Source organism: Equus przewalskii, chromosome 10 (genome assembly GCF_037783145.1).
Source record: "Equus przewalskii isolate Varuska chromosome 10, EquPr2, whole genome shotgun sequence".
Lineage (NCBI taxonomy): Eukaryota > Metazoa > Chordata > Mammalia > Perissodactyla > Equidae > Equus > Equus przewalskii.
This window is the reverse complement of record NC_091840.1, coordinates 52,986,092-53,012,341: the sequence shown is the minus strand read 5'-3', so window position 1 is coordinate 53,012,341 and position 26,250 is coordinate 52,986,092. Positions and strand designations below refer to the sequence as shown.

At 48.3% G+C, this 26,250-nt stretch overlaps 1 protein-coding gene across 1 annotated transcript; it reads left to right on the top strand.

Moving 5' to 3' along the window:
* Positions 1-559: 559 nt before the first annotated feature.
* On the top strand, positions 560-22,538 carry LOC103557164 (myosin-3). Its single transcript, XM_070563424.1, has 41 exons — positions 560-884; positions 1,704-1,762; positions 2,427-2,638; positions 4,403-4,546; positions 5,027-5,183; positions 5,688-5,715; positions 6,082-6,190; positions 6,786-6,878; positions 7,631-7,694; positions 7,776-7,874; positions 8,684-8,787; positions 8,876-9,014; positions 9,440-9,558; positions 9,646-9,795; positions 10,523-10,693; positions 10,796-11,102; positions 11,212-11,282; positions 11,839-11,926; positions 12,007-12,124; positions 12,516-12,639; positions 12,729-12,865; positions 12,951-13,206; positions 13,372-13,614; positions 13,704-13,880; positions 14,011-14,156; positions 14,234-14,324; positions 14,747-15,136; positions 15,238-15,364; positions 16,437-16,555; positions 16,731-16,927; positions 17,319-17,502; positions 18,198-18,363; positions 18,649-18,773; positions 19,261-19,569; positions 19,688-19,891; positions 19,966-20,091; positions 20,963-21,133; positions 21,228-21,332; positions 21,496-21,591; positions 21,700-21,837; positions 22,393-22,538. Exons 3-41 carry the CDS (start codon positions 2,435-2,437, stop codon positions 22,417-22,419), a joined length of 5,823 nt encoding a protein of 1,940 aa, XP_070419525.1. The 5' UTR covers positions 560-884; positions 1,704-1,762; positions 2,427-2,434; the 3' UTR covers positions 22,420-22,538.
* Positions 22,539-26,250: the final 3,712 nt, after the last annotated feature.

Sequence of the window (26,250 nt, the reverse complement as noted above, 5' to 3'; positions counted from 1 at the left end):
TTCCACGTATGCCCTTCTTATTCTCGTGAGGCTTTGTTCTTCCAATCCTGATTTAGAAGCAACCACATTTGTTCGACACCCCTCGCCCTCCCTTTCTCTGTAGGCCGCCACCAATCCCCCTAACCCCCCACCCAGGCCAGCAGCTGGTCTTTCCTAATTGGTAATATATCTTAATAACAACAGGGCCTGAAGCAGCTGTTGCTGTGAAGAGTGGCTGGCCGCATGGCTTCCGTCATTAATTTACTTTGTTGGTCCTACTGGTGCTTAAGAAAGGATTAAGTTAATGACACTGATGAAACAGAAAGTTACACAATGAAAGGAGAAAAAGAAGAGGAGGAGGAGAATTATTATTATCGTTGTTGTTGTTCCTGGCACAAGTTTGACAGTCACACAACCCTATGACACCTCTGTGTTGTGACAAAAGCCTTGCTCAAAATTCCAGGAGGATTTGAACTTTTTCGTCCTTGGTCTCCTTCATTTCCCCATATGATGAGATTTCTAAGCAAATCGCTGAAGGCGCTCTGTCCCCGAGGCCGGGACTCAGACTGCCTTCGAGCGCGGTTGCTGCTGCAGAAGGGAGTTGCGCAGGCCCTCCACACGAGACTGTCCATCGCGTGGAGGGAGCAAGCCGGCCCCCCGTTCAGAGAAAGGCATCTCAAACTCCCAGCTTTCTACAGCTGCGAAATGGCTCTGGATTCTGCCCATTTCTATATATACCCTACCCCTGGCAACGGCAGAAAAACGTGAGGAAGGAGCTGGTCCTCAGCTTGTGGTGTCGGTCATTCTCTTTCCAAATATAGAGAAGGAATGAGCCGCGGGGGTGAGCAGGGCCTATAAAAGCCCAGGGCAGCGGCCCCTCTTCAGCTCCTCTCTGGTGGGCGGAGGTAAGTCACAGCGCCCCTCTCGCTGGCTCCTCTCTCCATCTCTGCAGCTCAGAGCACGCCTCCCAGGTGCGGCCAGGTGCTGTGTGCCCGGCCCTGCCTGGCTCTGGTCAGGATTAGTAAGATGTGAGGCAGATCTCCCTAGGCCCAAATGCCCACCCTCCCTCTGCCTCCAGCTCCCCACCGAAGCAGGGGCCCTTCAGGCCCTCCTTCCTCCTCCCCGCTGTCCCCTTGACCTCGTCTTCAAGCACCCTCTTGGACAGGATCTTCTGGACACACTGTGGACCTCGGCCTGTCCACCAGGGCCTGACGGTCTCCCCTTGCCTCACTGATCCGTGCAGAGGGCCAAGGGGACTCGGTGCCATCCTCTGCCCTCACCGTCCCTTCCTGGGCTGTATGCCCTTCAGGTATCCTGTCGTCTCAAGGCCACGATTGCTGTGGCTAGTAGGTGTCAATTAGCCAATCTCAGAGACTTCTCCCTGTTCACAGAAGACAAGGAGACCTGAGCTGGCCTGGAACCACAGCTTTTAGAACAGGGACTCTGTCCTTTTTGCCCCATTCTGAATGGGAGGCATTGCAGACTGAAGAAGGTACCAGAGGAAGCTGGTAGGAGCCAGACTGGGGGGCCCTAGGGGGCTTTTGCACCTTAATGGCTGACCCATGGGCCAAGCCCCACCTGCCCCTCCAGCTTGCCTCTAGGGTAGCGCTCTTTTTGAGTTATTAGTCCCTTATCCTTATGTAGTTAATTCTTCAAGAGCTGATTCAGAACAGAACCAGCCACACCCAGAGATCCTGAGTTTTCTTTTTGTGTATTTATTGCAGGTCTGATTTTCCACTGCTGCTGTTGTCTTCTGCTGTCCCCCTGTGGGTGTGACTCTCAGGTGAGAATTCTGGCCACGTCCCTTGGCTGCTGGAAGTCTCCAGGTCCGAGGTTACCAGACCCTCCTAGCTCCCCGTGGCCTGAAGGGCAGAGAGTCCATCAGAGCTCAGACAGGACGGGTCAGGCTGGAGAGGAACGGAGAGGAGGTAGCATTCTAGGATGCTACGGGTGCATCCTAAACTGGTGCTGAGGTCAGATGCTGCCTCTGCTCTTAACAAGGGAAGGAAGCGACAGCTGGTTTCCTTATGTGAAGAGGTAGCCACCTTGATTCAAAACAGTTAAAAAAATTCCGTAGCTATTTGCCACTTAGCACACTTTCTTTAAAGGACGGCGTTTATATTTTATGGTGTTTATTTTTAAATCTTCTCTCAGCAACACCTGGGTTTTATAGAAGAGGAAGGTGAGGTCTTGAGAGTTGTACTCACCTCTAGGTCCCTCCCCCACTCAGAACCTCTGATGCTCACGGAGCTTGGATCACATATGCTCTGTGCCCTTTGCACAGAATAGCCACTCCATAAATATGTGCCCATTTGATTCTCCCAGCACTGAAGTCCTGTGGGTGAGGCCCCTAGGATGGAGGGCTGCTGTAGGGGCAGGGCGGATGCAGGACAGGCCCCGAGGCTGGCTCAGGAGGCAGCTGGGCTCACCGAGGGTTTGCCTTCCAGCTGACACCATGAGTAGCGACTCGGAAATGGAAGTGTTCGGCATAGCCGCTCCCTTCCTCCGGAAGTCAGAAAAGGAGAGGATCGAGGCTCAGAATCAGCCCTTTGATGCCAAAACCTACTGCTTTGTGGTCGACTCAAAGGAAGACTATGCCAAGGCAAAAATTAAGAGTACCCAGGATGGGAAGGTCACGGTGGAAACCGAAGACAACCGGGTAAGCCTCATCCACGCCCTCTGCAGGCCCACTGGCCCTCTGTCTGCCCTTCATGGCTGCCAGTCTGTGCGTCTGCCCCACCTCCTGCCACTTCCCCATGTGGCTCTGGCACCATAATGCCTCCCACAGCGTCACTGTCTTAGCTCTCCCAGGTGTCCTTGGAGAATGCAGAGGGAATACTGACCTCAGGCTGCAGGGTGGGAAAAGCACCTGGTTGTGGCTGCTCAAAGCAATTAGTGTTCAAGTGCTTTTGTCAGTGTTCACATCACTCGAGGTCAGAGGGGACCGGCTCCATGCACCCCGAGGGTGTGGGGTTGGGAGTCCAGCACTAGGAAAATGTCTTTTAGAATACTCTCCTTTGAGAGCCTAGGTTTTCTCCTAATTCAAGCAGTAGCCATCTAACTGAGGAAGCAAGGAAGGTGGGTAAGGGTCCCAGGTGGACCATAAACTCGATGTGAAATGGCAGCCTCCTCACATCATAAAGGCGATGGACAGACAGTGTGGCCCATTGTGGGAGTGCTAGGAGGGATTCTGGACTTCACCACTTTCTGCAACCTAGACCGGAAGAATCTAAAATGTTCCAAGAAAAGTTAAAAAATAAATAAATAAATAAGAGAGAGGAAAAAGAAAATCCGAAAGAGAAGAGTGAAAGAAAGAGCGTCATTGGGCTGGGCTGAAGGAAAAAGGCCTTGAAAGCCGCCCTTCAGTGCCCCCAAGCGTGGATGTTCCCAGAGGGCGGCCCTCTGTGTGCTTCAGATGACAGAGCCGAGAATGAGCTTACGTGGCAGCAGGGAAGACGGAAGCTAGACGTAAGGAATAAAGATCTAGGAGGATGAAGGACATCCCCAGGAGGGCTGCTTGCACGGGTGGTTTAGGTGAAGCTTTGCACGAAGGCAGGAAGGGCAGGCTTCCCACCCATCTTGCTGAACCAGGAAATGATCTTCAAAGGAGGTCTCAGAGAGCAAGGGGGTGAGGGCAGGGCAGGGGAGAGGAAGCCAGCTCAGCCCTCTGTGCCTGGGACCTTGCAGCGGGAGACGCCTGAGTTGCTGGGCTGGGAGCGCCTCCTCGAGGGAAAGGCAAGCACACCTATCAGCGCTGGAACCCGTGGGCCCTGCCTTGTAGCTCCCTTCGCTGGCTTGTAACACTCTGAGCCCAGAGAGGCCGGTGTGGGGAAGCTGGCTTCTCTTCCATAAGCACAGGCAGGGAGGGTGGTGAGGGGAGCATGATGCTGGCTGGGAGGCTGGACAGCTGCTTTTGGAGAGCTCAGAGCATGGACTAATTCTGTGGGCGCCAGCCTGCTGATCCTATGCCACCTTCCTCTTTCTCTCCTGTCCCTGCCTCAGGGACGCCAGTGGACGTGCTGTGTCCCCTGAGGAGAGAGAACAAGCCTATCAGCAGCAGGAGCCGGGTTTGGGTCCAGCCAGCGTTGCTGAGCTGAAGGTTCCTGCTGGCTCCCATCCCTACGTCATCCCCGCGTCTGTCCACAGAGACCCTCTTTTCTCATTTGTATTATCCTCCCTTCACCTCAGGCCCATTGGATGGGAAAAAAAACAAAAAGCCCTGAGTAACAGACACAAATCGCGTTCTATCACCATCACCACAAGCCGCCCCACAACCTTGTCTTCCCTTGCTGTCAAAAGGGCATTTTCTCTAGTGCTTGCTCCTCGGATCTGGGCTCACAAGTCTCTTCATGGGTGATAGATATCTGCAGCGGGCAAAATGCACAGAGAGTACTAGGTAAGCACTGTACCTCTTCCTTCTCAGACCCTGGTGGTTAAACCAGAGGATGTGTATGCGATGAACCCCCCCAAGTTCGACCGGATCGAGGACATGGCCATGCTGACGCACCTGAACGAGCCAGCCGTGCTCTACAACCTTAAGGACCGCTACACCTCCTGGATGATCTATGTCAGTGCTGAGGAGTTTCCCGGGATGTTTGATGGGCTGGGGGTGGAGATGCTTGGGTCAGTGACGGGATTTTACAAGATTAGTGCTCGACTAAGCTGTTGAACAAAAGAGGAGAAATGGGAAAAAAAGAAGAGGAAAAGAGGAAAAGAGGAAGAGAAAGATAGAAGATGAGGAAGGGAGAGATGGACGGGTGGGAAAGAGAGGCTGGAAGGAGGAGGGAGGGAGGGGGAAGAACAGGCAGGAATGGGGGAGAGCAGGAAAGATGGGGCCAACGTTTGGGCCTTGGCATTGTCCCTTATTAGCTGTGGGAGGTCTGGCTACGCCCCTCCTGGAGTCTCAGTTGCCTCATCTATAAAGAGAAATCATCTTTCCTTCTTTACAAGTTTATCATAAAGAAAAGTGAAATAATAACAAAGGGAAAAGGTTTTATGTATATATACACACATACAGAGATACATACATACTTTTTTACTCCCACAGACCTACTCGGGCCTCTTCTGTGTCACCGTCAACCCCTACAAGTGGCTGCCGGTGTATAACCCTGAGGTGGTGGACGGCTACCGAGGCAAAAAGCGCCAGGAGGCCCCACCCCACATCTTCTCCATCTCTGACAACGCCTATCAGTTCATGCTGACTGGTAGGTTTCCCTCGAGTAGTGGAGCGAGCACCAGACAGGGCTCAGGAGAGCTCCCATGTGGTCCTAGGCCTGCCCCCTCTGGTGTGTGACCTCCAGCACAGAGGAGCAGAGGGTAGAGGTGCTTCAAGAGGCAGAAAGAGGCCAGATCATGTTGGGCCTTGCAGACCCTGGTGAGGGGTTTGCATTAATGCAAGTATTGGTTAAACCATATGAAACTGACATTTTTGTGGGCCAAAATCAAAAGCTGGCTCTTTCATATGATTCCACCTATTATGATGAGAAGCCACTGACTGGTGAGAAGGCCTGGCTGATTCTAAGCAGGGACTTAACCTCCCTGAGTCTCCTTCTCAAGAAGGAGGCTCTTAAAGCTCCCACCTAGGACTAAACAAAGTACTAAAGGGAAGAGGAATTGTGCAAATGAACTCTGACTGTTTGAGAAATGGAGAATTGAAGAGCTCTTTTTTCATATTGCCGTCAACTCTATTTTCTTTCTTTCTTTGGCAGATCGTGAAAACCAGTCCATTCTGATCACGTGAGTATCCAAAGCATAGAGTAGTTTCATAGCCTTGGCTCTTTGTCCCCAGTGCAGAAGGCAAAGGTGCCACTTGCTCTATTCTGTTAATTAGAAAATAGGTAGAACAAAGTCTGTGATGAAAAAAGAGATTTGAGGATGGGCAAGAAGGTATGTGTAAGGTCTCAGAAAACCGGCATCGCCCATTCTTGGGTCAACCCAGCTGTGATGATCCCGTACGCCTCTGCGTCTCTCACATTTGTTTGAAGGCTGTGTGTCTCATGTGGCTCAGAGGATGTCCTGGCCTCTCTGTGACATCTTGGAGAGTCTATGTCTATGAACAGGACTTGTTTCTTTCTCCTACTCTCTTTTGATCTCTCTCAATAGCGGAGAATCCGGGGCAGGAAAGACTGTGAACACCAAAAGGGTCATCCAGTACTTTGCAACAATTGCAGCTACTGGAGACCTCGCCAAGAAGAAGGACTCCAAAATGAAGGTATGGAGGGGAGAAAGGCTTGCTCTGCTTCCACTTCTGACCTTTGTCTTCACTTCAGAGAGGGAAGGCAAAGGGAGGCAAACTCCTGCCTCTTTAAGGGAAGGAGAGCGGGCAGAATTTAAAATCCTGAAGGACAGCCAGTTGTGTGGTTGATCTCACAGCGCCAGATGCTGTGCTCTTCCTGGAAAATGAGGCTCGAAGGCTTAACCAAGAAAGGCGTTGATTTGGGAGCAGCTCAGAGAGCTTTTTCTCTTATGGCAGAATCATATACCAACTTGAGAGAACTGTAGCATAGATCTGCCTTTTGAAACAAAATATGTTAATACAGTTTGAAGTGCATACAGACAACCTAACTGATTGGAGAATGAAGGAATTGAAGCATTAAACGAATTTTAAGTCAAGACACCCAATGATGACCAAATACAACAAAATGGCAAAGTGTTTTGAGTGAGACATGCTAATGATTTGGCTGATCCTCAAATTGGAAAATGAGAGGGGGAGAGACCAGTTTCCCCAGAGACGGGCAGGCAGGAGTGAGGCAGCGAGGGAGAGCTGTCCTTGTGTGGCTTCTTCCTCCCCTCATTTCTTGCCTCAGGGGACTCTGGAAGACCAGATCATCAGTGCCAACCCGTTGCTGGAGGCCTTCGGGAATGCCAAGACCGTGAGGAATGACAACTCCTCCCGCTTTGTGAGTCTGAAGTTGAGTTACGCTGAGATTTTCTCCAGGGAATACGAGATAGGCAAGGTTCCTGTCCTCCCCAAGGTCACAGTCCAGGGGGACAGACACTGAAAGAACGAAACACATCAACAAGACAATTTCAGATAGTGACACCTTCATGTAAAGTTCGATGAAGAGGGCATGTGACAGAGTAGCTGGGGCTCCTCTAGACAGGGTTGGCAGGGAAGGCCTCTCAGGGGGCTGGCCTAGGAACCCTGAGATCTGCAGGATGAGCAGGGACATAGGGAAAAGCAAGTGCACACTCTCTGAGGCAGGGAAGGGCCCGGTGTAGTTGACGGACCTCAGAATGGTCCACGTGGCTGCAGCGAGGTGGGCAAGGAGGTGGGCCTCATGAGGTGAGGGAAGAGGTCAAAGGAGACCTGGTCACGTAGGAACATGTAAGCCGTGAAAAGGGGTGTGGATTTTATTTAGGAAACTACTGTGGGATTTTATAAACAGAGAAGTGATAGTTTTGATGTGCATCTTGAAAAAAATCACTCTATTACTTTGTTGACTGGATGGGGCGGGGCGGTTGGGAGGGAATGTGGAAAAAAGGGGATGGAAAAAAGGGATGCATATCCAACTGGAAAGAGAAGAAGGAAAAGAAGGAGGACATACTGAATTTCAATTTATAGGGGAATAAAGCTCTTATTCGCACTACCCAGGAGACAAGTAGGAACACTTAGAGTCCTGGTACACGCTGGTCTCCCTTCCCCCCACAGGGCAAGTTCATCCGCATCCATTTTGGTACCACTGGGAAACTGGCCTCTGCAGATATTGAAACTTGTAAGTGGATTACTGGGGTCAGATGATGTCTCAGGGGAGTGGGGAGCCATTTGGAAAACAGTCCTGTGTTTGTGTCCATAGATCTGCTGGAAAAATCCAGAGTGACCTTTCAGCTGAAGGCTGAGAGAAGCTACCACATCTTCTACCAGATTCTTTCAAACAAGAAGCCTGAGCTCATAGGTGAGGAAGTCCCCAGTGCGGTTGGCCTTTAGGCATTTTGGGTCTTGGATCTCTGGACCAAGGAGATCTACCCTACACATAGGTGACTCAATAGGCAATGGAGGAATTTATTTTAGAAATGGGATGTGGCTATTTTGACAGTGATGTGCCAATTTGAAAAAACCTAATCCAGTGGACAAGAACAAGATTAGACCACAATGAATTCAGCACGGGTTTATAGAAACCTGCTGAACAACTAAGCATTTAATTGTCCTTGTGCGCCCCCTCGTGTTCTGGCACAGAAACCAAATGCTGTGAGGCTAGTGCACTATCAGATGACAATCCAGCCTGCCGATCCTCACCCCCCCTTTGTTCCACACCTGACAGAGGCCCATGTGCACGCTGTCTTCTTTGCTCTTTGGCTGTGTTTGCTCAGCCTTCTGGGCCCAAGCCTGGAAATAGGCTGCAGCTTTTCAACAAGTTTTGGAAAAGGCTATGATTATACCAAATGACCTGTGCTTCCCTCAACGTGGGCTCACGTCCTGACCCACACTCAGCCAGTTTTCCCTATTAATTTCTCTAACCTACATTGACATGCACCATTCACGTACAAAGCAAGGGAATTTAAATATTCTTTCCCAGGTTCTTAATCTACATCGCATGGCCACAGGCTTCCCTGGAGTTTACATTCAGCCACAGCCTGAGGATCACGAGGCTGTTGAAAAGAGATTTCTAACTCTAAATTGGGTTTAGGCTTCAGCAGTACAAGTGGACTGCGTGGATATTCTCTTGGCATCTATGTGACCTCCTCTAACTATTCATGATTTCAGAGCTGCTGCTTATTACAACCAACCCTTACGACTACCCATTCATCAGCCAGGGGGAAATCCTGGTGGCCAGTATCGACGACGCCGAGGAGCTGTTGGCTACAGATGTAAGTAGAGCTGAGAGAAAGGGGTGGGGTACTCCATTTCCATCACTGGGGTCAGCTGACTGACTTGCTGTTGTTCTTTCAATGCCAGAGTGCCATCGACATCCTGGGCTTCACCCCAGAGGAGAAATCTGGACTCTACAAGCTCACGGGCGCTGTGATGCACTACGGGAACATGAAGTTCAAGCAGAAGCAGCGAGAGGAGCAGGCGGAACCAGATGGCACGGAAGGTACCAAATCACTACAACAGGCCGTAAACCAGAGTTGGGTGGCCATTCCACAGATTATTTGGTGCCTCGTTTGACAGTGACTCATCCTTCTTCCACCTGGAGTGGTGGACCTCTCTGAGGCTCAGATGCCCCTAGGCACCGTTCCCACCCCCGTTTGCTGAATCACTAGCACGCTCCTGCATCGGATGCAATGAAAGTGACCAGTGCTTTCTGGAACCCAATCCTGCCTTCCCATAGACTCCACCATATTCGGAGTGACTTAGCTTCCATTGGCCAAGTGGAAGCAGTTTAGAGATACGGCGCGTAAAACACACCGAGGTGGACTCAGCCAAACTTTGAAACATCCGGATGATTTCCAAGTGGTTTTCCTACTTTGTCAGGCATCAGGGGTTTCCCTTTGTAATCATCTTTCTTTTCTTGCCTAGTGGCTGACAAGACAGCCTATCTGATGGGCCTGAACTCTTCGGACCTCCTGAAAGCTTTGTGCTTCCCCAGAGTGAAAGTCGGGAATGAGTATGTTACCAAAGGTCAAACTGTGGATCAGGTAAGTGACTGCTTCGAGGCCGGGAAGGGACGCCGGTCCCCGGCGGCCACTGCCCTCAGACTCGTTGGCTGATCTTTCCTCTAACAGGTCCACCATGCTGTGAATGCCCTTTCCAAATCAGTTTATGAAAAGTTGTTCCTGTGGATGGTCACGCGCATCAACCAGCAACTGGATACGAAGTTACCGAGACAACACTTCATTGGTGTTTTGGACATTGCGGGCTTTGAGATCTTTGAGGTTCGCGTCACTTATATTCATGCGTTCATGTGCCTTTGCGTGGGAGGATGGGTTTTCATGATCCTAGAGGGAATATATCAAGGTGGCCAACCTGTCATACCATCACATCTTGTGGGAAAATTAGACAGAGGGTGGTCAGGTAGAAGAGAAGGTGAGGAGGGTTAGTATTATTTTAAGAGAGGGGAAGACTTGTGTCAAGCGGAATTTTAAAGGACATTGTCCAATGGATTCAGAAAAATCAAATGCAAATACTGACTTAGGAAGAGCCGGGCATATAGAAAATTTGATGATAAGCCAATCAATATTTTACATAAAAATCCTGCTGGTTCTGGATAAGAAGCATACAGTCATTCATCAAAGTGTGTTTTTGGTATCAACCAGATACAAGACATGCAGGTGAATACAATATGAGCTCGGAGTCCATAGAGGAAAGTGAGAAGTAGACCAGGCACACTGAAGAGTAACTGCAAAATAAGGCAGACTGTGGTCGGTGCGCAGGAGAGGCCCGGCCCGCGGGAACTCAGGAGAGGGCGAAATACCTTCTAGTTGGCAGTTGAGAGAAGGCTCCAAGCAGGAGACGTGATGTGAGCTAGTCCTTGAGGAATGTGAGCACAGCTGAACGCATAAATGAGTTGGCGAGAGCCTGAGCAATGAGGAGGAAGGGTGATGGGTCTTTGATTTTGAAAGAAGTCCAACTTTTCATGTAAACATTATATTTTGGTGTTAGTATAACAGCCTGGAGCAGCTGTGCATCAACTTCACCAACGAGAAACTGCAACAGTTTTTCAACCACCACATGTTCGTGCTGGAGCAGGAGGAGTACAAGAAGGAGGGCATCGAGTGGACGTTCATCGACTTTGGCATGGACCTGGCTGCCTGCATTGAGCTCATCGAGAAGGTATCCTAGACTATCCGCTCAGCAACCTCTTCTTACATACTCTGCTGCTCATCACTGCAGCACACATTTACCCCACATGTGTTTCATCTTGCCTTAATCCAGCCGATGGGCATCTTCTCCATCCTGGAAGAGGAGTGCATGTTCCCCAAGGCCACAGACACCTCCTTCAAGAACAAGCTGTATGACCAGCACCTGGGCAAGTCCAGCAATTTCCAGAAGCCCAAGGTGGTCAAGGGCAGGGCCGAGGCCCACTTCTCGCTGATCCACTATGCGGGCACCGTGGACTACAGCGTCTCAGGCTGGCTGGAGAAGAACAAGGACCCCCTGAATGAGACGGTGGTCGGGCTGTACCAGAAGTCCTCCAACAGGCTCCTGGCACATCTTTACGCCACCTTTGCGACAGCGGACGGTAACAGACCACACAGAGTGCCTTGTGCTTTCTCCCTCTATTCAATCCACAGGACTGAAAAATCTCTGTAGATCTGCTCACAGCACTCACTATCTTTTATTTCTTTCAGCTGACAGTGGAAAGAAGAAAGTTGCCAAGAAGAAGGGTTCTTCCTTCCAAACTGTCTCTGCCCTTTTCAGGGTAAGAAAAATGTGTTTGTTTCTAATTGATTTGCTTGTCATCTCAAAATGAGCAATGTAGAGATTCTAAACTTGGTTTATTCAAAAACAGTAATATGACCTTTATCTAATTACTGTCACTCAGTGAGGTTGAGTGGCAGTGTGATAATATGTAAGTGAGGTCTAACAAATGTGGGGCCAGAATTTAATTATCATTTTGTGGTAGAACTAGTTGGCTTGGCTGGCCTGGGAGGTGAGTCCTCAGCACAAACTTTCCGACTTGCCACAAAGACACAGGCAGTCGCATCTCAGCCTCCCACTGGAGCCAGCTACATCTCTTGAGTTGATTTCAAAGACCGTTTTGTACTTGATTAGTCTCTGGCTCACTGTGAAGCAAAACACTATCACATCAGCTATTTTCCTACACCTCTTACCATAAGCCTATTAAAACAGTGAAATAATTTCATTATTCTTTACAATTCATAAGTTTAAAATATATACCTTATTTTTCAAGACAATACATCTCTGTCTTTGTAAAAGGCTACAGTAGGCTGTCAAATTCAATTTTTTTCCTTTAGGAAAATCTGAACAAGCTGATGTCAAATTTAAGAACTACTCACCCTCACTTTGTGCGCTGTATAATTCCCAACGAAACAAAAACCCCAGGTAAGACATCAGCTGGTAAGACGGTGGTCAGTTTTTAAGAAAGTCTGTGTGAAGCTGATGTTTCTTGCTTCTCTTCTAAGGGGCTATGGAACATAGCCTTGTCCTGCACCAGCTGCGGTGTAACGGTGTCCTGGAAGGCATCCGCATCTGCAGGAAGGGATTCCCAAATAGGATTCTCTACGGGGATTTTAAACAAAGGTGTGTAACAAAAATGTTCTATATGCTTCTTGATAAGATGTGGAAATGTGGAAATGATGAGAGGGAGAAATACTAGTATGAAAAGACTTGTTCTAACAGAACAGTTATGGACTTCCATGGAAAATGATTAACCTACCGCTCAGCCAAGGTAGACATAATTCTTTCTTCCACAGTTTCTCAGAAGCTTATATGATCTACAGCATGGCGGGAAAAGACCTGGCCTAAGAGTTGGGAGGCCTAGATTCCAGGCCACTCTTTAGCAGGGTGACTTGACTATGGGCAAGTTTCTTTCCCTCTCTGGACCTATTAGAAGAGAGGCCTCAATTAGTTGGTCTCCAAGGTTTACATCTTTGCTAATAGTCTATAATTGTTTCTGTGTCTACAATGGCAGATATCGAGTGCTGAATGCTAGCGCAATCCCCGAGGGACAATTCATTGACAGCAAGAAAGCTTGCGAAAAGCTGTTGGCATCCATCGATATTGACCACACTCAGTACAAATTTGGACATACCAAGGTAAAGCATCAGTTCTGACAACTGCTGGCGTGTGGTCGCTTTTAGACTTCTCCAGCACACTGACTCACATCATCCTTCTTCCCTCTAAGGTGTTCTTCAAGGCTGGCTTGCTGGGAACCCTAGAAGAAATGCGGGATGACCGCCTGGCCAAACTGATCACCCGGACACAAGCTGTGTGCAGAGGGTTTCTCATGCGCGTGGAATTCCAGAAGATGGTGCAGAGAAGGTTGAGTGGGGTCTTTGTTCAAACATGAGCTCTTTGGGGGGAAGTGGGGAGTCTTTCTTAGAAATAACCCATGTTTTGTTCTAAGGGAGTCCATCTTCTGCATCCAATATAACATTCGCTCATTCATGAACGTCAAGCACTGGCCCTGGATGAAACTCTTCTTCAAGATCAAGCCCCTGCTCAAGAGTGCGGAGACTGAGAAGGAGATGGCCACCATGAAGGAGGAGTTTCAGAAAACCAAAGACGAACTCGCCAAGTCAGAGGCAAAAAGGAAGGAACTGGAGGAAAAATTGGTGACTCTAGTTCAAGAGAAGAATGACCTGCAACTCCAAGTACAAGCTGTATGTGTTTAGGAATTGTTTTTTTACTTTCCTTCTTAATTATTTAGGAAAAGTAGGTTTTTGCTTTTTAATTGGGGTATTTCATAAAGGACTTCATATATAACAAAATACCGGAAAGTCAGAATCCTTATCTCATTAAAGGGAATCATGATTCTTTGTTTAAAGGAAAGTGAAAACTTGTTGGATGCGGAGGAAAGATGCGATCAGTTGATAAAAGCCAAATTCCAGCTGGAGGCCAAAATCAAGGAGGTGACTGAGAGAGCTGAGGATGAGGAAGAGATCAACGCTGAGCTGACGGCCAAGAAGAGGAAACTGGAGGACGAATGTTCAGAGCTCAAGAAGGACATTGATGACCTTGAGCTGACACTGGCCAAGGTTGAAAAGGAGAAACATGCCACAGAGAACAAGGTACTTTCTTTGTGTGTCTTTATACCTTGATGGAGTCGTTGCAAACCCAACTTTACTTCTTCTTACAATTGCTTGTGACTTCTCCTCAGGTTAAAAACCTTACTGAGGAACTCGCCGGATTGGATGAAACAATTGCAAAGTTAACCAGGGAAAAGAAGGCCCTCCAAGAGGCCCACCAGCAGACCCTAGATGACCTCCAAGCTGAAGAAGACAAAGTCAATTCTTTGAGCAAAATCAAGAGCAAACTGGAACAGCAAGTTGATGATGTAAGTAAATACTGCTATTTACTTTATTTTGCTTTATTGGGAGTCCTAGAACTTCAGGGTTGGAAGAGCCCTCAAGAGTCTTCTGATGCAAAAAGCATTTGTTCTCAAAAGGAAATGGTGCCTTTTTCAGCTGGAGAGCTCCCTGGAGCAAGAAAAGAAGCTCCGTGTAGAGCTGGAAAGGAACAAAAGGAAGCTTGAGGGAGACCTGAAGCTTGCCCAGGAGTCCATATTAGACCTGGAGAATGACAAGCAACAGCTGGATGAAAGGCTCAAGAAGTACGCCCTGGAACCACTGATTTCCGGCCACGCTGCTGGGTATTTTGTCTTTACATATTCTGCGTTTCCCTTCACAGGAAGGATTTTGAACACAGTCAACTGCAAAGCAAAGTGGAAGATGAGCAGACTCTGGGCCTCCAGTTTCAGAAGAAAATCAAAGAGCTACAGGTAGGAGGCATTTCAGATTTTTCTTTCACTTGTGGGTCACTCACAGTGGGCTGGGTGCTGCCTGCTGTAAGTCATTTAGAGCAAGTGGGCAGGACCGTGGTCTGCCTGCCTCAGTGGTTTCCTTTTTTGCCAGGCTGACAGCACTGATGAACAATTTTTCCGTAATTTTAAATAACGTACACAATTAAAGTATTTTGAGTCAACATTTAGTTGATTAAATAATATCCTGGGTTGGTCACTGCTGGAGAAATGACCATGTTGGAACAGGAAAAATTCATATTAAAGGAAATTAGCAACATTCACATTTGTCTGGGAGAAGTCCAAGAATTGGTTTGTCTACTGGGAATGGAAACTAGTCTATTCTTGACATTCAGAGTCACTTGGGGACTGATCGCCCATGGGTGAACGGCTGCTTTCTACAGGCTCGCATTGAAGAGCTGGAAGAAGAGATTGAGGCAGAGAGGGCGACCCGCGCCAAGACAGAGAAGCAGCGCAGTGACTATGCCCGCGAGCTGGAGGAGCTGAGCGAGAGGCTGGAGGAGGCGGGAGGCGTCACCTCCACGCAGATAGAACTGAACAAGAAGCGGGAGGCCGAGTTCCTGAAACTGCGCAGGGACCTGGAGGAGGCCACGCTGCAGCATGAAGCCACGGTGGCCGCTCTGCGGAAGAAGCACGCGGACAGCACAGCTGAGCTCGGGGAGCAGATAGACAACCTGCAGAGGGTCAAGCAGAAGCTGGAGAAAGAGAAGAGCGAGTTCAAGCTGGAGATCGACGACCTCTCCAGCAACGTGGAGAGTGTGTCGAAATCTAAGGTACTTGGGCAGGACGGGGCCCGATGCTTTTGATAAGAGACCTTTGGGGTCACCCAACTCTGAATACTGACTTCACGTTCTCCCCCTTCTCAATCCTTTAGGCAAATCTGGAAAAAATATGCCGCACTCTGGAGGATCAGTTAAGTGAGGCCAGGGGCAAGAACGAGGAAATTCAGAGGAGCATGAGTGAGCTGACCACACAGAAGTCTCGTCTGCAGACCGAGGCTGGTGAGCGATGCGCAGTGGCAAGGGGCACCACCTCAGGGACACCTCAAAGGGGGCACCTGGCCAAAACTCAAGGGCGGTAATTGTGTGGGGGAGAATTTCTAGAAAAGCATATTTTCAGAAGAGAAGCAAGTGAAATAACCCAAAAAGGCCATTCAGAATATCCTAAAGGAGGAGAACTTTGAGAGTTCAGTCAAAACAAGAGAGAGACAAGTAGACCAGAATAAGAAAGGACTCAAAATATCAGCTGGTTCAAACTCCTTAGAAATTATTATAACCTTGCATCAAAATGCATCGAGATGGCAGCAACAGGACTAGAAAATAAGTCCCATGGCCTTCCTGCTTCTTACTACAGATTAATTCAGATTATCTGCAAGCAAGTGTTTTAGACAATAAATAAAGAAACATGGTCAATTTTTATAGGTTCTTGGGGTATAATAAAAACATGGGGGACCATGATTTGGAGCTTTCATCTAGAATGTGGGTCCACCTCTACTGGTCCTCCGGGCCATCATCAGGAGTGAGTCAATCGTCTGCTAGCAGCCACAACCAAGACAACGAAGAAAAGAAGTTCAGTTGCCACTTGGACAAAAATCTTGGGAATTCATCTCTGGAGGCATAAGGCCTCTCCCCTCCACCTTTTGCTCCTCTTAACTCTATGTACACATTTAAACCAGAACTTACCATATTCACCCTAGAGTCAAACTTCAATTACTAGATACAAAGTCCTAAGGAAGGCGCTATTTCTCTTAAGGACAAATCAACAAACAGCTGGAAACACCAGCCACTGGAAGGTCTGATGGGAGTTTTCAGGCAGTAAATGTTTAAAATTACGATTGTTCTCAATGGGTTTTATTGACAAAAGTCACTCCAAGCTTCTAGTAGTTTAAAACAATCTCTTATCAGGCTGTGCTTTCAGGTTCTTTTTCACGGACACATCCCTTTTCCCCCAAGAAAAGACCACATCTTCCAATTTGCTCTCCCTCAGATCTTAGCACAATGCCTTATGCACAGTAGGAACTTGGTAAATGAATGAATGAATGAATAAAATGAAAATATTTCCTTCTGGACACAGGCGAGCTGAGTCGTCAACTGGAAGAAAAGGAAAGCATCGTATCCCAACTTTCCAGGAGCAAGCAAGCATTTACCCAACAAATAGAAGAGCTCAAAAGGCAGTTGGAGGAAGAGAGCAAGGTACGTCATGTCATCAGGGAGCCCTTCCTTGACCTAATTTTCAAATACCACCTGCAGAAAAAAAGCCAACTATATTTGGTAGGAGATGATGGCAGGAACGTACTAGGATTGTATCATGCACGTGGGACTAAAATATTAGTCCACTGGGGGCACTCCTTTTTCTTCACTTGTGCAGGCCAAGAGTGCCCTGGCCCACGCCCTGCAGTCTTCCCGCCATGACTGTGACCTCCTGCGGGAACAGTACGAGGAGGAGCAGGAAGGCAAGGCCGAGCTGCAGAGGGCGCTGTCCAAGGCCAACAGCGAGGTTGCCCAGTGGAGGACCAAGTACGAGACGGACGCCATCCAGCGCACGGAGGAGCTGGAGGAGGCCAAGTATGCAACTCTATTGACCTTTAGCAGAACTCTTAAATGATCATATGATAGAGGGACTGACTTTAGAATCACTCAGGAATGAATTTGTTTTGTTTCTAGATGTTTCCCCACCTCATCTGTCTTTCAGTGCAGTGCTGTGCCATGAGAGGGACCTGGCATTAGCACATCTCATTAAGACAAACAACTTTGATCTTGGTTAGAGACAAGGCAGGTTATTGATCACTGAGTTTTAGCAGCCAAATTGATCACTGAGTTTTAGTAGTTTCTCCTGAGCTTAGCAAAGCAAACAGGGATTTGAATCACGTAGATTAGTGATTCCAACTTGATGAACAGTGATGTTCAGGAGGATTGAAACTTAAATAGCATCTGCTTCTCTTTCACATTCTTTAAGGAAAAAACTTGCTCAGCGCCTTCAAGATTCTGAGGAACAGGTTGAGGCAGTGAATGCTAAATGTGCCTCCTTGGAGAAGACCAAGCAGAGGCTGCAAGGGGAGGTCGAGGATCTGATGGTTGATGTTGAAAGAGCCAACTCCCTGGCTGCTGCTCTGGACAAGAAACAGAGGAACTTTGACAAGGTGTGGGGTCAGCTCCGTGCAGGCTGAACACCCCAATGTGGGGAACCCCTAGTTGTCACGGAAGGAAGAGATTGGTCCCAGTCTTGACTCTGCCCCACTAGCAGTGTGACCTTGGGCAAGTCCCTGAGCTTCGCTGGGCTACAGTTTCCTCATCCGTACAACAAAATGGGAATGGGGTGGGGATGGAGTCCCTTTCAAATATTGTCAGTGGAGACAAACCAATTTCTACAATGTTGTTGAGCCCCAAACATTTTTATTCCTCCATACTGCTGGTCTGTCTGGGGGGCTGACATGTGCGACACTAACTCGGGTTCTATTGAGTGGCTTTTCTGGGAGCGCCCCTTTCAGTATGACAGAGAAGGTTGGTTTGAACCAAAGTTTTAATGAAACATTTAGAAGTGCAGGGCCATTTCATATTAGGAAAAGGGCAATTATGCCTAGCTAATTTCTTCTCAAAGGATCCATTTCCTTCCTGGAGATGGCAGTTGTTATTGATCGATTATTGATCTTGAGTAAATTTATGGACCAAAATCTTGGTTAGTCCAATAATCAGGAACAAAGAGCCAGACGAGAAACACTGCCTGGTAGAGCCCCAATTCTAAGAGTATTTATTAATACTTATTAACATTATATTTAGTTATAAGCTTGGAGAAGAAGAGCTAATAAAGGGAGATACCTTCATCCTGGTGTTCCAGGTGCTCGCCGAATGGAAGACAAAGTGTGAGGAGAGCCAGGCAGAGCTGGAGGCATCTCTGAAGGAATCCCGCTCCTTGAGCACCGAGCTCTTCAAACTGAAAAATGCCTACGAAGAGGCCTTAGATCAACTTGAAACCGTGAAACGAGAAAATAAGAATTTAGAGCGTAAGCAGTTTGAAAGTCTGAAATCTCCCTTCACACTACTGCCAGAGTGTGTGCTGGGGCGGGCGAGACTGCAGGACTCAAATCTCTACGCGCGGGTCCTTTAATGCACCCACAGATGGTGTTCATCATCTGAGGGGTTATTTTGAGTCTCTCTCCTAAGATATCTTATCTCTAGGAAACAGCTTCCTTAGAATTATAATAAACTAGTTAAAAAGCCTGTAGCTTACCATGCCCGGAAACCTGTGCAGAGGTGCTCAAATGCAATCAAAGCTTATTTCTTTGCAGAGGAGATAGCCGATCTCACAGAACAAATTGCTGAAAATGGTAAAACCATCCATGAACTGGAGAAATCAAGAAAGCAGATCGAGCTGGAAAAGGCTGACATCCAGCTGGCTCTTGAGGAAGCAGAGGTGAGCAGCATGCTGGGGAGGCAGCAGCAGGAGAAGATGCAGTGATATGGGCCCCCTGGCTTGGGAGGCGAGCTGGCTCCACTCTGCAAAGTCACAGTCCTAGTGCCTGCTCCTTTCCTGTCAAATAGCACAAAATAATACCTGTGAATGATCTCAAATTTATTGGAGAAAATCACTGCCTTAAAATAAGTCTAAAAATAAGATTTTACAAAATCTTAGATGAATTTAAAATATCTATAAGGTGCTCTTAAGAAATATGATGATTTAAATGTTATTATTGCTTGATAGTATGACTCCAAACAAATAGCAATGAAACAGATTCTATTTCTGCACTGAAGAAAAATTGAGGATTTTTTTAAATGATGGTTTGAATATTGTAGAGTCAGAGTTACCAATATTCCGTGGAAGCTTTTTTACCCCAAAGGGTAGTGTAGCAGGCTCCATCTCCTCACCGGTACTATTTCTGTTTTGTTTTTGTTCTTTAAAGGCTGCCCTTGAGCATGAAGAAGCCAAGATCCTCAGAATCCAGCTTGAACTGACACAAGTGAAATCAGAAATCGATAGAAAGATGGTGGAGAAAGATGAAGAGATCGAGCAGCTGAAGAGGAACTACCAGAGGACAGTGGAAACGATGCAGAGCGCCCTGGACGCAGAAGTGCGGAGCAGGAACGAGGCCATCAGGATCAAGAAGAAGATGGAGGGGGATCTGAATGAAATCGAGATCCAGCTGAGCCACGCCAACCGCCAGGCTGCAGAGACCCTCAAGCACCTCCGGAGTGTCCAGGGACAGCTGAAGGTTTGAGAGGGCTCCCCGGTGGGGAACCTCTTCTGTCCTCCAACCCTCAAAGGTGTAGCTAGGCTCTTGGTCCTAGCGCCTCAACTTCAACTAGACTTTCCCTTTATCCTCTGGCTAGGACACCCAGCTGCACCTGGATGACGCTCTCCGGGGCCAGGAGGACCTGAAGGAGCAGCTGGCCATCGTGGAGCGCAGAGCCAACCTGCTGCAGGCCGAGGTGGAGGAGCTGCGGGCCTCTCTGGAGCAGACCGAGAGAGCCCGGAAACTGGCCGAGCAGGAGCTCCTGGATTCCAACGAGAGGGTGCAGCTGCTGCACACCCAGGTGAGGGAAGTGGAGGCCGAGGGGAGAGATGCCACTCCAGACAGGCCTGGGTAACACCGCTCCTCTTGCCCCAGAACACCAGCCTCATCCACACCAAGAAGAAGCTAGAGACAGACGTCACGCAGCTCCAGAGCGAGGTAGAAGATGCCAGCAGGGATGCAAGGAATGCTGAAGAGAAAGCAAAGAAGGCCATCACGGACGTAAGGCCCTTCCTTCCTGCTCCCGTGTGGCCGCCGAGATTGTAGTTCACTAAACCCTGAGATAGGTCCCACTGGACTCCAGGCCTCCCCTGGGGCACTGGTGGTGCGCATTCTGCTCCAAAACCGCTCCCCACCTCCCTCGAACTCAGCCTGTTCCCTCCTGCACATTTAAAAGGTGGCTATGAGAAATAATGGAGCATAGAAAAAAAGACTGGATGGGATTATATTCTGATTCTTGGGCCCACAGAGAGGTGTGCTCTTCTTTCCCTCAACATCTGACTTATTCTAAATATGAAAATGCGACCCTCAGATGTCAATATTCCCCCAGATTTCACCTCACATGAAGCCATTTCCCTCCCACGGGCATCTAACCTTCCTGGTCGCAGAGGCCTTCTCCCACCCATGGCTCCCACAGCGCCATCTGCTGCCCCATTGGCAACATTACCTTGCAACTATATGCTGTCCGTTGTGTTTTGCACACCCCAATTCTCCAGAGGCCTTCCCTTAATCTCACTCTCCCCAACACTGGGACGTAGGTGTCGACTCAGTCTTATCTAAGTCTAAGGCTCCTTTGAAAATACATATTGGTAATAATGGTGACAATGAAAGAAAGAATTTCCTTGGGGTGTGAAGGTCCCAAGGAGGCCAGTTTAGGAAAGGGAAGAAACCATTTCCCACCCAGTCCTGGGAGGGTTCCTTTCTTTTATGTCCCTGCTCTTCTCATACTCCCCTGTGAGAGGGTGGGCTCAGTCATCACCTTACCCATGGTCCTCTTTCTCCAGCACGGCTCTGCTCCTCTGGGTGCCAGATTTGGGCAGCTCCAAGGCACTGGACCTTTGCTGCATCGTAGTGGGTATGATCTGCTTTTCAGGCGGCCATGATGGCTGAGGAGCTGAAGAAGGAGCAGGACACCAGCGCCCACCTGGAGCGGATGAAGAAGAACCTGGAGCAGACGGTGAAGGACCTGCAGCAGCGTCTGGATGAGGCCGAGCAGCTGGCCCTGAAGGGTGGGAAGAAGCAGATCCAGAAACTGGAGACCCGGGTATATGTGGGATGAACCCCAGCACCAGCAGAGCTTGCCAGCTTCTCCCGTTCATGCTACAGCCCCAGACTAATTTCCCAACCATTTCCCCCAGATCCGAGAGCTGGAGTTTGAGCTGGAAGGGGAGCAGAAGAAGAACACTGAGTCTGTCAAGGGCCTGAGGAAATATGAGCGGCGGGTCAAGGAGTTAACTTACCAGGTGAGCGGGAAGAAAGCCCGATGGGCACGTCCTCTGTACAGTGCTGCGGCCACCCTGGGGCACTGTCCAGCGCTCAGGAAGAACCCTCTTGGACCAGAAAACTGGCCGGACCTCATGCAACTCTCCCCCTCCTCTGGTCCCATTCTCACCTTCTCCCTTGCAGAGTGAAGAGGACAGGAAGAACGTGCTGAGACTACAGGACCTGGTGGACAAACTGCAAGTGAAGGTCAAGTCCTACAAGAGGCAGGCCGAGGAGGCTGTAAGTCAGACACGTGTGTGGTTTTAGAACAGCAGCCGACCTGCTCTTCCCAGTGAGCTCTAGGAGAGGGGCACGCAGGCCTTACCTGCCTGGGCTCTTTGGTTTTAGGATGAACAAGCCAACGCTCATCTCACCAAATTCCGAAAAGCTCAACATGAGCTGGAGGAGGCAGAAGAACGTGCCGATATTGCAGAATCTCAAGTCAATAAGCTTCGCGCTAAGACCCGAGACTTCACCTCCAGCAGGGTAGGTGGTTCCCACTGGTGCGAGATGGAGAGCAGCAGGTGTGTGGCGAGTTGTGGCTCCTACGGCGACCTGGGAAGAACCCACAGGGAGGCAGAAAGTGTTGAGCTGGAAGGAACGTTAGCCAACCCTTTACTTTAGAACTGGTCAGTTTCAGGCTCAGAAAGAGAGCTTAAGGTCATTTGCTGAGAAGAGCCCTGCTAGAACCCCGGTCTGTAAGGCGCCATCAAACAAACACCATCTTGAATAGGAAGGAGGGTTTCCCACTGCGGTCTTTCAAGTGCCCTCTGCTGGCGCTAGTCTTCAGTTACTCGACCTGGAGGGGGAAACCTGGAGGGGGACGCCTGTAGGAAGCTCCAGCTATGGGGCTGGTTCTCTCAGGGCCAGTTTCTCAAGCTATGGGGTGACTTCCTCCATGTGTGCAACCCTGTGTTCTCCTGAGGTCCAAAGCATATCTGTGTCCTACTGGATATTTCCCCGAGGCTCGCTGGGAGAGGGAGCAGGAGGAAATGTGTCTGTGCCGTCTGCCGTAACTGAAAATGCCCACTCTCTCTCCAGATGGTGGTCCATGAGAGCGAAGAGTGAGCGATGCTCTTGAGCAGGACAGAAGATATGCACAATGTATATTTTCATGGTTCCTGACCATTATACTTAATTTCCATGTGACCGCTTTTCACATGCAATAAACTTGGTTTTCAACTTGGGGGCTGTTTCACTGTATTTGTTCTCTCTTCCCCATGCAGAAATGGTTTGTAGTTTGGTGATTTTTTTTTTTAGATTTTATTTTTTATTTTTCCTTCTTTTCCCCAAAGACCCCCAGTACATAGTCGTGTATTTTAGTTGTGGGTCCTCCAGTTGTGACATGTGGGATGCCACCTCAGCATGGCTTGATGAGCACTGCCATGCCCGTGTCCAGGATCTGAACTAGCGAAACCCCAGGGCCGCTGGAGCAGAGCGTGCAAACTTAACCACTCCACCATGGGGCCGGCCCCAGTTGTTTGGTGATTTTTAATGCCTGAGGTTGAAATCCCGGTAAGCAGATGGCTTGATGAGTATCATTGGTGTGTGTATGTGGGGACAGTAAGTGATTGCTTTTGGTTTAAATCTGAGGTTAGATCAGAAAGAAAAAATACTCCTAGGTTAACCACTGCTTTGGCAGGGGATTGGGGAGGGGAGTTGGTCAGAAGAGTCGTCCCTCATTATGATATGAGGAAAACACAATGTTTTGGCTGGGGAAACCCATCTCAAGTTGCACAGGGTCATAGGCGAGGGCCAGACCCCCTCCTCCACACTGGATTAGGGAACTACTCTGGAATCCAGTAAACGTGTGCTGGGCAGCACTCCACCCAAGCTCTCTGCTAACTATTAGCAATACACAAATGAATAAACAGCATCTCGTCCCTCCAAGAGTTCAGTCTAAATCTACCACTGAGTAAATTTGGCTCAGTCTGCAGTATTTCAAAGACACACAACAGAAAATCTCACCCCTTACCCAGGGTAACGCTGTCTTTACATTAAGAGAGAAAATACGCAGGAAGTCAGAATATCTGGCCGAACTGCCACTGGAAGCAGCATCTTCCAACCTGGAATCATTGGTTTGTTGTCACAATTAAACTTATCAGAAGTCGTTGTCAAGTTCCCTTCTTCATGTGGTTCTAGAAGATTAGGAGGTGACCCAGGTTGACAGTGGGAATTAAAGACCCAGGGGAGCTCCCTTCAGCACCAACATGGAGTTTAGCATCTCCTGGGATGTGTCATCACGTAGAGAAGAGACCACAATCCATGTCAGATTTGGCCTATCAGTGATTTCAGATAATCGTGTCTCAAAGACCACATCTCTTTGACTTGCTTTCAGTACTTCATGTCAACACTGTGGCTAAAATGTGCATGTCCTTCGGGGGTGGCTGTCACTGAGAGGAAGTCATGCAGTGAGAACAAGTCTGACTGAGGCCCAGGTCTGAGCCTGGAGCAAGGCCCCGGTCCTCCAGAGCCTCTCAGAATTTACGGAAGTTATAGATTGCCTTCCATGGAGAGTGCGCAAAAGAGAAAACCAAGCGGAGTTTCTGATATATTCTAACTGATAAATAAAGAAGGACTGAAAGAACTGAATATCACCATTTTGATATGAATTGTGAACCCCAAGTGAATCACAACTACTAGTTTCACATAAATATAGATAACCAGACATTACGTGCCTCCTGATAGAAGGACACACCACTGCCTAGCAAGAATTCCCGCCCACAATCTAACTTGGGTCTGATAAGCCTCTGAACGTGACCACCAACTTACAGGAAATGCAAGGGACAGAGACCCAAGATACAACCAACAAACTCCAGGAGGCAGGGAATGCAACAGAAAAAAATCTAGTTTTTTCAATAAATTGTAAGGAAAAAGATATAACCAAAATGGAAGGGGGAACCATAGATTAAAGGAGACTTGACAGACCTAACCATCAATTGCACCGAATAGACCTTGTTGGGACACACACACACACACACATGCATGCACACACACGCACATACCCCAGCTGGTGAAATCTGAATATTGACTGGATATCTGATGGTGGTTTTTCCGGAGTTATTGTTCATTTTCAAGATATAATGCGATATTGTGATTATATTTTCTAAAATAGTCCTTTTCTTTTAAAAATACATACTAAAATACAGATAAGAAAGGAAGAGAGAAAGAGACAAGGAAGGAAGGAAGGAAGGTAGGAAAGAAGGAAGGGAAGGCCATCTTTAAAAGTAAACTTGTTTTATAAAATTTCAGACAAAGAATTGATCAAAGAGGGCCCTGATGCATTTTATGCAGAACTGGGCCACAAGCTTGAAAACCTCTGAGGCTGTAGGACCTGATGTGTCCACTTATCAGCAAAGTGCGATATTCCACACAAAGGAGAGGGCGAGGAGTTGGGTTCTGGAAGCTGTCCATCACCATCTATTAGGCTCTGATTTTGTGTAGGGTATAAATGGAGAAATTAATTTTCTGTGAGTTAATATTATGACCAACTTTGCCAGTGTTAATTTGTTCCATAAAGTAAAGGATGCCCAGGGCTATAGACAATATAAGCCCTGTTATTATGAAGAGAAAAATGAAGGCACGAGTCTCATTCCAAATAAGGACCTGCTGAGCCTCACAGAGGAAGAGGGGAAGCCTGGTCTGGCAGTGGAGAGGAACAGGATGACATCAGGAGCTGTGTACCCAGCTCTTACTTCAGGCTCTCAGCACGCACACCTCATGTCATCCTACTAACGACTCAGCGATGACGAGATGGGCTTATTGCTGCTGCTTTACAGACGAGGAGAAAGCTGAAACCCAGGGTAACTTGCTCCAGGTCAAACCAGCAGAGCTGGGATTCTCTCTAGTTCCCAGGACTCCTTTATGCTACAAAGCACTGCCTCCTGGGAGCTGGTGAAACAGGCATGAGACATGCCCCAGGAGGCGGTGTGTGTGCTAGAACTGGGCTGATAGACCCCAAAGCCGACTTTGCTTTTTCACCTTGACTGTTGACTATTTCTGTTAACTTCCCCCAGGGGTTCCGCTGTAACCCCTCTCTGGCCCCCCAGCTCAGCCCACCCTGTCATCAGACAGGCCATTTGACCATTCAACAGGAACTGAGTGATCTTTAGCTCATTTGCCATCTCTACTGGTTCTTTTGCACATGAGCCCCCAAACAAGAGGGCAAAAAAGGGGGAAGGTTCCCTCCTCTTCCGGCTAACTTCTTTGGGTGAAGTTAATTAAGGGCCTTCAAATTAAGGGCCATTGCAAATTACTTTTCCTTTTTCTAAATAGCCTCATTTTTCTCTTTTGTAATTTTTTTCTGGTATTTGGGCATAGAATTTATTGATTTTTTTTCCCCTGTAATTCTTATACTCTCCAGAAACCTCTGACTTTCTGGATTCTTTGCTGAGCCTTAGCAGTAGATTTCTATTTTTTACTATCCTTTATAATGTTTTAATCACACAAGCAATACATGCTCAAGCACAGGATTAAAAAAAGTATCTGTCAACTATAAAGGGACCATCAGCGAGGATGGCAGACTCCTTCTTTATTTGGAACAGATGAGATCTTGATTTATGATTGGCAGATGGCCCCTTCTTAAGGACATGTAGGGGACACAGCTTCTAATAAGAGTAACATGTCCTTATGGGGGGCAAACTGGCTGCAGTTTGCAGCCTGCCACTAGCCAGTGAGGGCAGCCCTTCCTTTCTCCACGCCTGGATCACCGCGACAGCTGAGAGCTTTAATAAAGTGAAGAGTGCCTAGGAATGCGGGTGAGGAAGCCACCCAGAACACAGAGGTCTATTTCTACCCCGAGCAATAATCCCACTGCTAAAAACGGCTGAGGCTGAGAGGCTCGAGGCTGCCTGCTGGAGCCGAGCCGCGATCCGGTTACCCTGAGCAATGCCGAGACAT

Excerpts from the sequence above, each read along its gene's own strand:
- LOC103557164 (XM_070563424.1), top strand. The coding sequence starts at position 2,435 with ATGAGTAGCGACTCGGAAATGGAAGTGTTCGGCATAGCCGCTCCCTTC. Across the intron at positions 11,283-11,838 it reads CTGTCTCTGCCCTTTTCAGG|GAAAATCTGAACAAGCTGAT; the intron begins GTAAGAAAAATG and ends TTTTTCCTTTAG. Across the intron at positions 13,207-13,371 it reads TGCAACTCCAAGTACAAGCT|GAAAGTGAAAACTTGTTGGA; the intron begins GTATGTGTTTAG and ends CTTTGTTTAAAG.